At 34.2% G+C, this 17,769-nt stretch overlaps 1 protein-coding gene across 1 annotated transcript in view; it reads left to right on the top strand.

Annotated features, from left to right (window-relative positions):
• The window catches only part of LOC136035868 (translocating chain-associated membrane protein 1-like 1), a 67,587-nt gene that overhangs the window by 29,090 nt on the left and 20,728 nt on the right, over positions 1 to 17,769 (top strand). Inside the window, exon 6 of the mRNA XM_065717827.1 lies at positions 4,804 to 4,983. Within this exon, the coding sequence (XP_065573899.1) occupies positions 4,804 to 4,983 (180 nt within the window). The remainder of the gene's footprint in view (positions 1 to 4,803; positions 4,984 to 17,769) is intronic.

Here is a 17,769-nt window from a genome sequence, read left to right as displayed (position 1 = left end):
GTACCAATGAGATTAGATACTTTCAAAAGCAATTTGGCTAGGAAACTATTACTCAGTAATGTAGATGGAATAAAAAAGGGAACAAATATGGTTAATATACCCCCCCCCCCCTCCCCTAAGAGTATAAACATTGTGAAGCCATAAGAATGAAACACTTTGCTACAAAGTATATGTTATTTCTTTTGCTAAGGAAAAGTACAGGACAAAACCTCTCGGAATAGTCTCGCCGATTGGAAGGAGGTTCGCCATTGCACCCCCTAGATTTCTTAAATATCTTTTATGTATCTAACATTTAAGAAAATTGAAAAGACCCCCTCCTATATTTGAAAAATACTTCTTTTATATCTTTTTTTAATTAAAAAAAAGATCCTTGCCCTGGCTGCATTTTCGTAAATCGTCGTCTCTGCTTGGAACCAAATTAAAAAAAAAAACGACTTTAAATACTAAAGAGCATCGGCCCGGTTGCCGAAGACCCTGTTTGCGCCCCCTAGATTTCTTAAATATATTTTATAGATCTAACATTTAAGAAAATTGAAAAGACCCCCTCCTATATTTGAAAAATACCTCTTTTATATATATTTTTTTAATAGAAAAAGATCCTTGCGCTGACTGCATTTTGTAAGTCGTCGTCACTGCTTGGAACAAAATAAAAAAAAATGAACGGATTTTAAATACTAGAGAGCATCGGCCCGGGTGTCGAAGACCCTGTTATCGCCCCCTAGATTTCTTAAATATCTTATAGATCTAACATTTAAGAAAATTGAAAAGACCCCCTCCTATATTTGAAAAATACCTCTTTTATATATATTTTTTTAATAGAAAAAGATCCTTGCGCTGACTGCATTTTGTAAGTCGTCGTCACTGCTTGGAACAAAATAAAAAAAAATGAACCGATTTTAAATACTAGAGAGCATCGGCCCGGGTGTCGAAGACCCTGTTTGTGCCCCCTAGATTTCTTAAAAATATTTTACAGATCTAACATTTAAGAAAATTGAAAAGACCCCCTCCTATATTTGAAAAATACCTCTTTTATATATTTTTTTTTAATAGAAAAAGATCCTTGCGCTGACTGCATTTTGTAAGTCGTCGTCACTGCTTGGAACAAAATAAAAAAAAATGAACCGATTTTAAATACTAGAGAGCATCGGCCCGGTTGCCGAAGACCCTGTTTGCGCCCCCTAGATTTCTTAAATATATTTTATAGATCTAACATTTAAGAAAATTGAAAAGACCCCCTCCTATATTTGAAAAATACCTCTTTTATATATATTTTTTTAATAGAAAAAGATCCTCGCGCTGACTGCATTTTGTAAGTCGTCGTCACTGCTTGGAACAAAATAAAAAAAAAATGAACCGATTTTAAATACTAGAGAGCATCGGCCCGGTTGCCGAAGACCCTGTTTGCGCCCCCTAGATTTCTTAAATATATTTTATAGATCTAACATTTAAGAAAATTGAAAAGACCCCCTCCTATATTTGAAAAATACCTCTTTTATATATATTTTTTTAATAGAAAAAGATCCTTGCGCTGACTGCATTTTGTAAGTCGTCGTCACTGCTTGGAACAAAATAAAAAAAAATGAACCGATTTTAAATACTAGAGAGCATCGGCCCGGTTGCCGAAGACCCTGTTTGCGCCCCCTAGATTTCTTAAATATATTTTATAGATCTAACATTTAAGAAAATTGAAAAGACCCCCTCCTATATTTGAAAAATACCTCTTTTATATATATTTTTTTAATAGAAAAAGATCCTTGCGCTGACTGCATTTTGTAAGTCGTCGTCACTGCTTGGAACAAAATAAAAAAAAATGAACCGATTTTAAATACTAGAGAGCATCGGCCCGGGTGTCGAAGACCCTGTTTGTGCCCCCTAGATTTCTTAAATATATTTTACAGATCTAACATTTAAGAAAATTGAAAAGACCCCTCCTATATTTGAAAAATACCTCTTTTATATATATTTTTTTAATAGAAAAAGATCCTTGCGCTGACTGCATTTTGTAAGTCGTCGTCACTGCTTGGAACAAAATAAAAAAAAATGAACCGATTTTAAATACTAGAGAGCATCGGCCCGGTTGCCGAAGACCCTGTTTGCGCCCCCTAGATTTCTTAAATATATTTTATAGATCTAACATTTAAGAAAATTGAAAAGACCCCCTCCTATATTTGAAAAATACCTCTTTTATATATATTTTTTTAATAGAAAAAGATCCTTGCGCTGACTGCATTTTGTAAGTCGTCGTCACTGCTTGGAACAAAATAAAATAAAAATGAACCGATTTTAAATACTAGAGAGCATCGGCCCGGGTGTCGAAGACCCTGTTTGTGCCCCCAAGATTTCTTAAATATATTTTATAGATCTAACATTTAAGAAAATTGAAAAGACCCCCTCCTATATTTGAAAAATACCTCTTTTATATATATTTTTTTAATAGAAAAAGATCCTTGCGCTGACTGCATTTTGTAAGTCGTCGTCACTGCTTGGAACAAAATAAAAAAAAATGAACCGATTTTAAATACTAGAGAGAATCGGCCCGGTTGCCGAAGACCCTGTTTGCGCCCCCTAGATTTCTTAAATATATTTTATAGATCTAACATTTAAGAAAATTGAAAAGACCCCCTCCTATATTTGAAAAATAATTCTTTTATATATATTTTTTTAATAGAAAAAGATCCTTGCGCTGACTGCATTTTGTAAGTCGTCGTCACTGCTTGGAACAAAATAAAAAAAAATGAACCGATTTTAAATACTAGAGAGCATCGGCCCGGTTGCCGAAGACCCTGTTTGTGCCCCCTAGATTTCTTAAATATATTTTATAGATCTAACATTTAAGAAAATTGAAAAGACCCCCTCCTATATTTGAAAAATACCTCTTTTATATATATTTTTTTAATAGAAAAAGATCTTTGCGCTGACTGCATTTTGTAAGTCGTCGTCACTGCTTGGAACAAAATAAAAAAAAATGAACCGATTTTAAATACTAGAGAGCATCGGCCCGGTTGCCGAAGACCCTGTTTGCGCCCCCTAGATTTCTTAAACATATTTTATAGATCTAACATTTAAGAAAATTGAAAAGACCCCCTCCTATATTTGAAAAATACCTCTTTTATATATATTTTTTTAATAGAAAAAGATCCTTGCGCTGACTGCATTTTGTAAGTCGTCGTCACTGCTTGGAACAAAATAAAAAAAAATGAACCGATTTTAAATACTAGAGAGCATCGGCCCGGTTGCCGAAGACCCTGTTTGCGCCCCCTAGATTTCTTAAATATATTTTATAGATCTAACATTTAAGAAAATTGAAAAGACCCCCTCCTATATTTGAAAAATACCTCTTTTATATATATTTTTTTAATAGAAAAAGATCCTTGCGCTGACTGCATTTTGTAAGTCGTCGTCACTGCTTGGAAAAAAAAAAAAAAAATGAACCGATTTTAAATACTAGAGAGCATCGGCCCGGTTGCCGAAGACCCTGTTTGCGCCCCCTAGATTTCTTAAACATATTTTATAGATCTAACATTTAAGAAAATTGAAAAGACCCCCTCCTATATTTGAAAAATACCTCTTTTATATATATTTTTTTAATAGAAAAAGATCCTTGCGCTGACTGCATTTTGTAAGTCGTCGTCACTGCTTGGAACAAAATAAAAAAAATGAACCGATTTTAAATACTAGAGAGCATCGGCCCGGGTGTCGAAGACCCTGTTTGCGCCCCCTAGATTTCTTAAATATATTTTATAGATCTAACATTTAAGAAAATTGAAAAGACCCCCTCCTATATTTGAAAAATACCTCTTTTATATATGTTTTTTTAATAGAAAAAGATCCTTGCGCTGACTGCATTTTGTAAGTCGTCGTCACTGCTTGGAACAAAATAAAAAAAAATGAACCGATTTTAAATACTAGAGAGCATCGGCCCGGGTGTCGAAGACCCTGTTTGTGCCCCCTAGATTTCTTAAATATATTTTACAGATCTAACATTTAAGAAAATTGAAAAGACCCCCTCCTATATTTGAAAAATACCTCTTTTATATATATTTTTTTAATAGAAAAAGATCCTTGTGCTGACTGCATTTTGTAAGTCGTCGTCACTGCTTGGAACAAAATAAAAAAAAATGAACCGATTTTAAATACTAGAGAGCATCGGCCCGGTTGCCGAAGACCCTGTTTGCGCCCCCTAGATTTCTTAAATATATTTTATAGATCTAACATTTAAGAAAATTGAAAAGACCCCCTCCTATATTTGAAAAATACCTCTTTTATATATATTTTTTTAATAGAAAAAGATCCTTGCGCTGACTGCATTTTGTAAGTCGTCGTCACTGCTTGGAACAAAATAAAAAAAATGAACCGATTTTAAATACTAGAGAGCATCGGCCCGGGTGTCCAAGACCCTGTTATCGCCCCCTAGATTTCTTAAATATCTTATAGATCTAACATTTAAGAAAATTGAAAAGACCCCCTCCTATATTTGAAAAATACCTCTTTTATATATATTTTTTTAATAGAAAAAGATCCTTGCGCTGACTGTATTTTGTAAGTCGTCGTCACTGCTTGGAACAAAATAAAAAAAAATGAACCGATTTTAAATTCTAGAGAGCATCGGCCTGGGTGTCGAAGACCCTGTTATTGCCCCCTAGATTTCTTAAATATCTTTTATGGTCAACCAAAATTGAACGACTTATCTCAAATTTTGTCGATTACAGAGTATTCATTTTGGAGAAATGAATAATTCAGATTTTATGTCACTGTCGCTTCTTGGCATTTAGACGTTAGGCTTAATAGCCCTTTTGTTTATAGGTGATACGCATGAGCATGTTTGTCGGTATTGTTTTTCTACAAGTGTATCTTCTGGTTCAATTGTTCAAATACAGAGCGAGTAGACTACCGGAGGAGGAATCCATCTCGGCAACAAAGGCGAAAAAGCTAGAAAGGAAGCGAAGAAAGCCAGTGGAAAGCAAGAAATCAAAAAAAAAGAAAGTGAGTGGTGACTCTCATATGTTACTTATTTTATATTATTTTATTCATCGAATTCTTTAATGGTTTGTCTGGTAGTGCTGAGGTAGGAATCATAGCTATTATTTCAATTCATCTTAGTAGTAAAAGTTTGTTTTGAAAACAAACTTTTACGGTAAAAAAAAAAAAATGAACTGGAATCCCTGATAAGTCTCCCTTTTTCTGTTTTATTTCTCCAGTACTGATAGGGTACTAGAACATCTTAGAGATCTGTTTAATGCAATTTGGAAGCTATTATTTACACTTACACGCTTTTTACAGTTTGTCGTAACAACACCATCTTAATATGCCTTAGTCCCAGGTTTTGAAAGCGAAATGACACTCAACCGAATGACGAACGTATAGGACTAGTAACAGTAGATGGCAGTACTTTCAGACCTACGAAAATGTCCTTATCCCCATTGGACGTCTTGGCTGAAGAGCCACGAAACTAAAATCAGCATTGCCAATTCGGACAGTAGAGTTTACTGCGCATTCTTTACCTGTCTTTTACCTATCTTATTTATATGGTTCCATTGCAACTAATCTCTCGTGTAACTGAACTACGTCTAAATGAACCCATATAACGGAACCCTCGTGCCTCCCTTGTCAACCCTTGTGCAAATGAACCGCCGTACAACTCAACCCCTTTCAACTCGTTTGCTACTCAACTCCTGTAGCAACTGAACCCTCATAGAACTCAATTTCCGTTTAACATAACCCTCATGCAACTTAACCCACGTGCAACTGAACTCTCGTTTAAATTAACCGCCGTGCAGCAGAACCCCCGTTTAAAGAGAAACTTGCCGTTAATGCTGAGTTAGGAATCATAGCTGTTATTTACATTCATCTTAGTAGTAGAAGTTTGTTTTTGGAAACAAACTTTTGGAATTTAAAAAAAAGTGCTGGAATCCCTGATAAGTCTCCCTTTTTCTGTTTTATTTCTCCATTACTGAAAGGCACTAGAACATTGTAGAGATGTGTTTAATGTAATTTGAAAGCTAATATTTACATATACACTCTTTTTACAGTTTGTCGTAACAACACCATGCTAATATGCCTTATGGCACCAAATTGCGGTGTAAAGGCATATCTGGAGTGTAAGGGCTTAAAACATATCACTGAAATCTTCTCGAAAACCCTGAAAGTGCTGTTTAAAACCCCCTCTTGAATACTCCCCTTCGCAGTTTTGAAAACACTGCCAAGTGAAAAAAAAAATTATCAACTGCAAAGCTGATTGGTCATTGATAGATTGTCATTGTCATTGTCAATTCATTGTCATTTGAACGCTAAAATTAATTGTGAAACAAATTCTTTGGAAAAATACTTAATATCCTGATGGGTCTTCTTTTTCTTTCTTTCTTCTTCAGTTAATTACAAAACAGTTACTTTTTCTTCAAACTAATTACGAAACAAATTCTTTGCGTAAATGCTTAACACCCGAACGGGTCTTCTTTTTCCTTCGTTTTTATGGCACTTGGTATTAACCAAGTGACATATAGCAATCGCAAATTCCGTCGGTCTGTCGGTCCCGGTTTTGCTACTTTAGGCACTTCCAGGTAAGCTAGGACAATGAAATTTGGCAGGCGTATCAGGGACCGGGCCAGATTAAATTAGAAATAGTCGTTTTCCCGATTTGACCATCGAAAAATTGAAGTATTTTTAACTTACGAACGGTTGATCAGATCTTAATGAAATTTGATGTTTGGAAGGATATCGTGTCTCAGAGCTGTTATTTTAAATCCCGACCGGATCTGGTGACATTGGGGGGGAGTTGGGAGGGGGAAACCTACAATCTTAGAAAACACTTAGAGTGGAGGGATCGGGATGAAACTTGGTGGGGAAAATAAGCACAAGTCCTAGATACATGATTGACATAACCGGAACAGATTCGCTCTCTTTGGGGTAGTTCGGGGGTGGGGGGGTTAATTCTGAAAAATTAGAAAAAATGCGGTATTTTTAACTTACGAACGGGAGATCGGGTCTCAATGAAATTTGATAGAAGGATATGGTTTCTCAGAGCTCTTACTTTAAATTCCGACCGGATCTGGTGACATTGGGAGGGAGTTGGGAGGGGGAAACATAAAACTTGGAAAACACTTAGAGTGGAGGGATCGGGATGAAACTTGGTGGGGAAAATAACCACAAGTCCTAGATACATGATTGACATAACCGGAACGGATCCTCTCTCTTTGGGGTAGTTGGGGGGGGGGGTAATTCTGAAAATTAGAAAAATGAGGTATTTTTAGCTTACGAACGGGTGATCGGATCTCAATTAAATTTGATATTTAGAAGGATATCGTGTCTCAAAGCCCTTATTTTAAATCCCGACCGGATCTGGTGACATTGGGGGGAGTTTGGGGTGAGGGAACCTAAAATCATGGAAAACGCTTAGATTGGAGGGATTGGGATGAAACTTGGTGGGAAAAATAAGCAGAAGTCTTAGATACGTGATTTACATAATTGGAACGGATCTGCTCTATTTGGGGGGGGGGGGGTTAATTCTGAAAAATTAGAAAAAATGACGTATTTTTAACTTACGAAGGAGTAATCGGATCTTCATAAAACTTCATATTAAGAAGGACCTCGTAACTCAGATCTCTTATTTTAAATCTCAACCGGATCCAGCGTAATTGGGGGGGACAGTTAGGGGGGACCGGAAATCTTAGAAAATACTTTAAGTGGTGAGATCAGAATGAAACTGGATGGGAAGAATAAAAACCTGTCTAAGATACGTGACTGACATAACCGGACCGAATCTGCTCTCTTTGGTGGAGTTGGGGGGGGGGGGTAATTTTGAAAATTGAGGTATTTGTAACTTACAAAAGGGTGACCAGATCTTAATGAAATTTCATAATTAGAAGGATCTTGTGCTTTAAAGCTCTAATTTTAAATTACGACCAGATCCTGTGACATCGGGGGGAGTTGGAGGGGAAACTGGAATTCTTGGAAAACGGGAAAATTGGGGTATTTTTCTCTTACGAATAGGTGATCGGATCTTAGTGAAATTTGATATTTAGAAGGAATCCATGTCTCAGAGCTCTTATTTCAAATCCCGACCAGATCTTTGACATTGGGGGAGTTGGAGGGGGGAAATCTTGGAAAACACTTGGAGTGGAGGAACCGGGATGAAGCTTGGTGGATAGAATAGGCAAATGTCCTTGATACGTGATTGGCCGAACCGCACTGGATTCGCTGTCTTTGGGGGAGTTGAGGGCAGGGGTTCAGTGATTTGACGAGTCAGGTGCTTCTGGACGTGCTAGAACGATGAAAATCGGTAGGCGTGTCAGGGACCTGCACAAATTGACTTGATAAAGTCGTTTTCCCAGGTTCGACCATCTGGGGGGCTAAAAGGAGAGGAAAAATTATAAAAAATTAGGTATTTATAACTTACGAGTGGGTGATCGGATCTTAATGAATTTTGATATTTAGAAGGACATCGTGACTCAGAGCTCTTACTTTAAATCCTGACCGGCATTAAGCCTCTTATTTTCCTTTTAAATCAATCTATTGATTCATAGAATTTTGTTAGAGCTCATACCATATGATGTCTTGGCTCTTAGCTCTTCTTGCCTCGTCATAAGTGCCATATGAGCTCTTAGCTCTTGTTTCTTTAATTTTTTCTGCGGTCACTGGAAGGTCATAGGGGGTGCTGAAATGGGTTACCATCAGAGGTTCTCAGAATTAGGTTTTTATTTCCCCTACCCCACAAAAGTGAGTTTCATTTCCTGGTTGACCTAATGTGGAATGACTCAAATAAAATGCTTTTACGTAACTTCAAAATGAAACTGATAGCTTTCAAAACTGAAGCTTTCAAAAGAGTCAGAGTTTTTACTGACCCCTTAGCAAATCATTACCCAAGCACTAATTAAAAAGCTCATAGTTAATAAAAAAAAAAAAACACTTTGTAGGGCCATGATCTCCGCAATAACCCCAGTCCCGAAAGTTTTAATTTTGAAAAGTTCTGGGGTTGCCCAAATGGGTAATAAAAGTTAGAAACTGTGCACGACAGTGCTAGTTTAAACTTATTCTTTGGCCACGGATCGAGTTGAGTCAAACAGGGCTTGGATTAAACGCGGGTTGAGCTGCATGGGGGTTTCGAGGGGGTTCAGTAAATGGGGTTCGGTTACACGTGGGTTGAGTTGCACAGGGGTTGAGCTATACGAGGGTTCAGCTCCACGGTGGTTGAGTTACCTGAGGGTGCAGTTGAGCGGGGTTCAGTTCCACCTGGAGTAAGACGCACATGAATTCAGTTGCACTGGGCTAAGGCGCACATGGATTCAGTTGCAGTGGGCTCAGTTACACGCACACCTATTCTTCCATCAATCTTTATTTTGCCTGTCTTATCTTGTTTTATTATTTAATTTTGTTTATTTATTTAAATTTATTATTTAATCAAAGAGAAAAACCCTCCTGTGTACCCGGTTTGGCAATAAAGCCCAAAGACCCAATTGTTAATCAGTGAATTTGTTGTATTGATTCAGTTTTTAGTTGATGATCGGTTGTTTTAATCTGACTAGTGTCTGTCTGACACTGTGTATCTGTGTCTGTGTTTTTCCTTCTTTTTTTTTATTTGACAAGTTTTATCTGACTGTAATACCTGACGTAAAGCGCTAATTCGTTGCCACGCGCTGCACTACACGGGAAAAATCCTAAGAAGCGCCAAACGCAAGATTATGAAGGTGAGTTGTGTGTCACCAGCCACCTATCGGGGAATTTGAAGGATGAATATTATGTGGGAAAACTGGAAAAGAACGGTTAATTTGCTATAATGGCTGTTATATTTATAATTACCTTGATCTTTTACCTAATGTACATGAAGAGATATTTTCTTTTGCATTACAAACCCCTCTTTCCCCTCCAAAGGCCACTGAAAAAATTTTGTTGTGTTTGACTGAAACTTTCAGAATTTTGCTCAAAAAGTGAAAAAGTGTCTAGTCACTGAAAAGTAGGCCTACTTGTAAATATGGGTTTAATTGAAAGTAAATGGTGTTCCATTGACTTTGAAAATAATGCCGTTAATTTCCAATAATAATAAAAATTGTTGTTGATCCACAATTGCAGGTCCGGATCGAATAGTTAAGGGTTTTTATGTTTTTTTTTGTTTTGTTTTTTGCTGGGCCCTCTATATGTATTAAATAATTAAATAATACTCAGTAATATATATATATATATATATATATATATATATATATATATATATATATATATATATATATATATATATATATATATATATATAAACGATATTATATTTTATTCCAGCAGAAATAACAGACAAATCTTCTTCGTAAATGCAAGGAAAGTAAAATACCCTGATTCAGACAAGAGAAAAAAACGATCTAGTTAGGTCAGAAGTCTGAGAAATTTTCGTTAAGAGCCTTAATTTTGGTTTTGCAAATGACTTCATGTACCATGTTAGTGCATCATATAAGCATTTCTTATGACATCATTTAAGCATTTTCTTATGTGGTGTCATGCTTGTCATAAATAAGATTGTTGAGTTTCCAATGCATCAGTTATTTATATAACAAAATGTCTGTTAGAAGGCCAAAAAAAAAAAAATGCAATTACTGTTAATATAAACGAGGATTCTTTGGAACCAACACTTGTACTATCAAATCTGAAAATCGACAACCTGGACCACCCAATTGCGACAACACCAATACGGGTTGCTAAAGCAAAGGCCATTGCTAAATTGTCTGAAGTAATCAAAATTCAAAAAAGGGTCAAAATGAAAAAAAAGAGCAAAGGCACGGGCGGTTAGAAGATAAGCGAAAACGTCAATTAGAGTCTGTCAAAAATGAATAGCAAAAACACACGTAAGACATGCGAGCGTGTGAGCGAGTCAAAAATGAAAATGAAGAGCAAAGATACATGCTATTAGAAGACATGCGACACCGAGCATGTGAGTGACTCAATGAAAATTGACCTGGACAGCGAGAATCAAAACGTGTCAAAATTGAAAATTCTAGTGATGATGATTGGTTTTGGGATTTTGACATGAATAAGATCATCAATGTCTACCATACTTTTGTTAAAAAAAGGAAAGGTTCTGCGATGTGTATCCCGCAGTGACGAAAGACAAGCCGAGGTAAAACGAACGAACCAAGTTGGAAATGATAGCACTGATGATTAGGTTTTGAATTTTGACATGGATAAGGTCACCAATGCCTACAATACCTTTGAAAATTAAAAACCTGGACTAGATAAATCGTGGTAAAAAAAAGAAGAATTTATTGTCCCACCACCTGAACAATTAAGAGAAATAAAGGTTCGGTGATATGTCTTTCATAATGACAAAAGACTGGCCGAGGCGAAAAGGTTCGAGGCGAAGAAGTTTTGTCCCACCACCTGAACAATTGAAATAAACAAAAGTGGTCATTAATGCCTACCATACCTTTGAAAATCGAAAACCTGGACTAGATAAATTGTTGGAAGAAAAAGAAACTCTTGTTTCACCACGTGAACAATTAGAATAAACAGAGGTTCGGCGATATGTCTTTCAAAATGATAAAAGACAAGCCGAGGCAAAAGTTAGAGGTCCAATAAAAAATACATAATTTTACAAATGCACAACTTCTAATTTAAGGTCCATTTAGGACGCCATGACATCAAGAAAAGGCTCAAATTATCTGCCTTTAGAACACAAGTGACAATGACAACCCATGTATAAAAGCCTGCCGATTGCTGAAGCCCGGCAGCGAAGCCGCCTAGCTCCTAATATATATATATATATATATATACTAGCTGTTGGGGCGCAACACCTAGTTGGTGGGGCGCTTCGCGCCCCTCCAAGCCCCCCCGCGCGCGTAAGTCGTTACGCGCCGCCATTGTAGTTGTGTCCCTGTGTCCCACCTATGAATATAGATAGATTTATATATGTGTTTCAAACTACGTAAAAATTGCGAATATACAACATTCTTGGCTTTCCCACTACTGGGAGCTTTCCGTTTCCAATTGCCAGCAATTGATCTGAAAATGTTTGACCAGAGTCATCGTTACACAGACAGACAATATATAGAAAATATATATATAAAATATAAATATATATATATATTCTTTTTAGTTTTTTTGTAGTTTTTACCTTTTTTAGTTTTTTTCTTCTTTTGTATTAATGCTAAAGCCAAGGTTCAAACCTGGAGCCTCTCGGACCTAGAACCTGAAACATAACGCTTTACCAACTCAGCTACTTCGGCTTGAATACATTCGTTTTGAGCAGCTTCCTCAGGTGTTGCCATTGTAGGTTCTTCAGTCATTTTACAATTAGAAATTTCTCTTTCAACTGTCTTCTTATAATTAAAAATTTGTGTTTGAACGATATTCTTAAATACCTGTGTCCTGGTCGTCATTTATATTCCCTGTGTCCCGGTCGTCATTTGTGTCCCGGTATCCCAGTCTGTAATTTCTCTTTGAGTGTCCGGTCTGTAATTTTTCTTTGAGTGTTTTTTCTTTTTAGTATTTTTTAGTTTTTTACATTTTTTCTTTTTTCAGTTTTCTTTTTCTTTTTTATTTTTCAGCGTGTCCTGGTCGTCATTTATATTCCCTGTGTCCCTGTCGTCATGTTTTTTTACATTTTTTCTTTTTTCAGTTTTCTTTTTCTTTTTTATTTTTCAGCTTCACTATGAAATACATATCGCCGAACCTTTGTTTTTTTTTAACTAAAATCTGGTAGGCATTGATGACCTTATCCAAGTCAAAATCCCAAACCCAATCATCATCGCTATCATTTTCAGTTTTGATATGTTTTGACTCTCGCTGTCCAGGTGGATCTTCATCTAACTGCGCGGTCTTGCGTTCTTTAGCCTCAAGCATGTTTCCTTGCTGTTCTTTTGATTCCTCGGCACGCTTTCTTTTTTGACTTTCTCTATCAGCAGCAAGTTTTTTGGCATAGACTCTTTGAGCATCTTCGTCGACTTTTGCCATTGTAAGTTCATCAGTCATTTTAAACTTAAACATTAATAGATTTTTACGTGAACATATATGTCTTAAATATCTTTAATGACGTCACCGTCATAGCAAAATGACGACAACTAACTTCGACTCTCGCTGTCCAGGTGGATCTTCATCTAACTGCGCGGTTTTTCCTTTTTTTTTCTTTTTAGTTTTTTATTGGTTTTTACCTTTTTTTTTTTTAGCTTTTTTAATTTTTTTTCGTTTTTTCTTCTTACTTTTTTTTTAGTTTTTATCTTTTTATTTTTTTTATTTTTATTCTTAATTTTATTAGTTTTCTTTTTCTCTTCTATTTTTCAGTTTTTTCCTTTTTTTTAAGTTTTTTTTTTTAGTTTTTAGTTTTTTTAGTTTTTTAGTTTTTTAGCTTTTTTATTTTTTTTATTAGTTTTTAGTTTTTTTTGTAGTTTTTGCCTTTTTTTAGTTTTTCAGTTTTTTTTTTAGTTTTTAGTTTTTTACCTTTTTTAGCCTAACCAGGATTTGAACCTGGGACCTTCATTCTCCGTTCTGACACCCTCTCTCCCCGAGTGACTACTCCAGCATGTTCATTTTGGTGTTTTAAATGGTATATTATTAACCAAATTAATGTGTTTTACAATATACTAAGCATCGTCAAAGCAAAAATGACGACAACTAATTTCATGACGTCAGCCGACACAGAAACATGACGACACCTGATCCACAGACAGACAACTTATTTTTATATATATAGATATATATATATATATATATATATTTATATATATATACTAGCTGTTGGGGTGGCGCTTCGCGCCACCCCAACACCTAGTTGGTGGGGGCGCTTCGCGCCCCCCCCAAGCCCCCCCGCGCGCGTAAGTCGTTACGCGCCATAATAGTTACGCGCCATTGTAGTTGTGTCCCTATGTCCCACCTGTGAATATAGATAGATATATATATATGGTTTTAACTACGTAAAACTTGCGAATATACAACATTCTTTGCTGTCCCATTGTCTTTGCATATAAATAGATTGTCAGGTTTACCGACTCTTGAACATGCAACATATAATGGTCCATGGGAAAACAATCTGTATTCAGATCTATACCTCATGATTCTAATGATTGCCCTTGAGCTTTGTTGATGGTGATTGCTAATCGACCATTCCCTGTCCCGGTGTCCCGGTCGTCATTTACATCCCCCTGTTTCCCCCGGTGTCCCCGTTGTAGTTGTGTCCCTGTGTCCCGGTCGTCATTTATATTCCCTGTGTCCCGGGTCCCGGTCGTCATTTGTATCCCGGTGTCCCGGTCTGTATATACATTCGTTTTTTAGTTTTGTTTTTCTCCTTTATTTTTTTCCTTTTTTTTTCTTTTTTAGCTTATTTTTAGTTTATTTAGATTTTTAGATTTTTTAGTTTTGTCCTGGTCGTCATTTATACTCCCTGTGTCCCGGTGCTTTGTTGATTGCTAATCGAACATTCCTTTTGTCCTGGTCGCTTTCTCATTGAGTGTCGTCATTTATTTTTTTCTTTTTTAGTTCTTTTAGTTTTTACCTTTTTTTAGTTTTTTTTTAGTTTTTAGTTTTTTTAGTTTTTTACCTTTTTTTAGTTTTTTTAGTTTTTTTAGTTTTTTAGCTTTTTTATTTTTTTTATTAGTTTTTAGTTTTTTTGTAGTTTTTGCCTTTTTTTTAGTTTTTTTAGTTTTTTAGCTTTTTTATTAGTTTTTAGTTTTTTTTTGTAGTTTTTGCCTTTTTTTAGTTTTTTTAGTTTTTTAGCTTTTTTATTTTTTTTATTAGTTTTTAGTTTTTTTTGTAGTTTTTGCCTTTTTTTTCTCTTTGAGTGTCGTCATTTTTTAGTTTTTTCCTTTTTTTTTTAGTTTTTTATTGGTTTTTACCTTTATTTTAGCTTATTTTTCAGTTTTTTCCTTTTTTTTAGTTTTTTTTTATTTTTTATTTTTTTTAGTTTTTTACCTTTTTTTAGTTTTTTTAGTTTTTTTAGTTTTTTAGCTTTTTTACTTTTTTTATTAGTTTTTAGTTTTTTTTTGTAGTTTTTGCCTTTTTAGTTTTTTATTGGTTTTTACCTTTATAGTTTTTTTAGTTTTTTAGCTTTTTTATTTTTTTTATTAGTTTTTAGTTTTTTTTGTAGTTTTTGCCTTTTTTTAGTTTTTTCAGTTTTGATTAGTTTTTAGTTTTTTTAGTTTTTTACCTTTTTTTAGTTTTTTTAGTTTTTTAGCTTTTTTATTTTTTTTATTAGTTTTTAGTTTTTTGTAGTTTTTGCCTTTTTTTTTAGTTTTTTGTCCTGGTCGCTTTCTCTTTGAGTGTCGTCATTTATTAGTTTTTTCCTTTTTTTTTTAGTTTTTTATTGGTTTTTACCTTTATTTTAGCTTATTTTTCAGTTTTTTCCTTTTTTTTAGTTTTTTTTTATTTTTATTTTTTTTAGTTTTTTACCTTTTTTTAGTTTTTTTAGTTTTTTTAGTTTTTTAGCTTTTTTACTTTTTTTATTAGTTTTTAGTTTTTTTTTTGTAGTTTTTGCCTTTTTTTAGTTTTTTCAGTTTTTTTTTTAGTTTTTTATTGGTTTTTACCTTTATAGTTTTTTTAGTTTTTTAGCTTTTTTATTTTTTTTATTAGTTTTTAGTTTTTTTTGTAGTTTTTGCCTTTTTTTAGTTTTTTCAGTTTTGACGTCACCTAATCCAGTTTTTTCAGGTGACGTCACCTGACACATCCATCCACACATCCATCCATCCATCCATCCACAGACAACTTATTTTTATATATATAGATATATATATATATATATCTATATATATAAAAATAAGTTGTCTGTCTGTCTGTCTGTGGATCAGGTGATTTCGTTAATAATATACCATTTAAAACACCAAAATGAACATGCTGGAGTAGTCACTCGATGAGAGAGGGTGTCAGAACGGAGAATGAAGGTCCCAGGTTCAAATCCTGGTTAGGCTAAAAAAGGTAAAAACTAAAAACTAAAAAAAAAACTGAAAAAACTAAAAAAGGCAAAAACTACAAAAAAAAACTAAAAACTAATAAAAAAAATAAAAAAGCTAAAAAACTAAAAAAACTAAAAAACTAAAAAAAAAAACATAAAAAAAGGAAAAAACTGAAAAATAGAAGAGAAAAAGAAAACTAATAAAATTAAGAATAAAAATAAAAAAGATAAAAACTAAAAAAAAACTAAATTAGCAATCACCATCAACAAAGCTCAAGGGCAATCATTAGAATCATGAGGTATAGATCTGAATATGGATTGTTTTTCCCATGGACAATTATATGTTGCATGTCAAGAGTCGGTAAACCTGACAATCTAAATAAATGACGACACTCAAAGAGAAAGCGACCGGGACAAAAGGAATGTTCGATTAGCAATCAACAAAGCACCGGACACAGGGAGTATAAATGATGACCAGGACATAAGTAAAAAAAAAACTAAAAAGAAGGTAAAAACTACAAAAAAAAACTAAAAAAGAAAAAAACAACTAAAAACTAATAAAAAATCTAAAAATCTAAATAAACTAAAAAAGAAAAAAAAGAAAAAAGGAAAAAAATAAAGGAGAAAAACAAAACTAAAAAACGAATGTACATACAGACCGGGACACCGGGATACAAATGACGACCGGGACACAGGGAATATAAATGACGACCGGGACACAGGGACACAACTACAACGGGGACACCGGGGAAACAGGGGGATATAAATGACGACCGGGACACCGGGACAGGGAATGGTCGATTAGCAATCACCATCAACAAAGCTCAAGGGCAATCATTAGAATCATGAGGTATAGATCTGAATACAGATTGTTTTCCCATGGACCATTATATGTTGCATGTTCAAGAGTCGGTAAACCTGACAATCTATTTATATGCAAAGACAATGGGACAGCAAAGAATGTTGTATATTCGCAAGTTTTACGTAGTTAAAACCATATATATATATATATATATATATATATATATATATATATATATATATATATATATATTCACAGGTGGGACATAGGGGACACAACTACAATGGCGCGCAACTATTATGGCGCGTAACGACTTACGCGCGCGGGAGGGCTTGGGGGTGGCGCGAAGCGCCACCCCAACAGCTAGTAAATATATATATATATATATAGACAGTAACAACGGCAATCAAAGGGGTAAAATTAACTTTGACTGAGTTGCCCACTTAATTGGACAATCTGTCTTGGCTTTTTTCTACATTTGGCCATGACTTTCACTTTTCCAACAACTATTCCCTTTTTCAAGTTTCAATTCAAAAATATGTATATATATGTATATATATATCTATATATATAAAAATAAGTTGTCTGTGGATGGATGGATGGATGGATGTGTGGATGGATGTGTCAGGTGACGTCACCTGAAAAAACTGGATTAGGTGACGTCAAAACTGAAAAAACTAAAAAAAGGCAAAAACTACAAAAAAAACTAAAAACTAATAAAAAAAATAAAAAAGCTAAAAAACTAAAAAAACTATAAAGGTAAAAACCAATAAAAAACTAAAAAAAAAACTGAAAAAACTAAAAAAAGGCAAAAAACTACAAAAAAAAACTAAAAACTAATAAAAAAAGTAAAAAAGCTAAAAAACTAAAAAAACTAAAAAAACTAAAAAAAGGTAAAAAACTAAAAAAAATAAAAAATAAAAAAAAAACTAAAAAAAAGGAAAAAACTGAAAAATAAGCTAAAATAAAGGTAAAAACCAATAAAAAACTAAAAAAAAAAGGAAAAAACTAATAAATGACGACACTCAAAGAGAAAGCGACCAGGACAAAAAACTAAAAAAAAAGGCAAAAACTACAAAAAAACTAAAAACTAATAAAAAAAATAAAAAAGCTAAAA

This window comes from Artemia franciscana, chromosome 14, assembly GCF_032884065.1.
Source record: "Artemia franciscana chromosome 14, ASM3288406v1, whole genome shotgun sequence".
NCBI classification, from domain to species: domain Eukaryota; kingdom Metazoa; phylum Arthropoda; class Branchiopoda; order Anostraca; family Artemiidae; genus Artemia; species Artemia franciscana.
The sequence above is the reverse complement of the archived record's forward strand: the minus strand, read 5'-3'. Positions and strand labels throughout refer to the sequence as shown.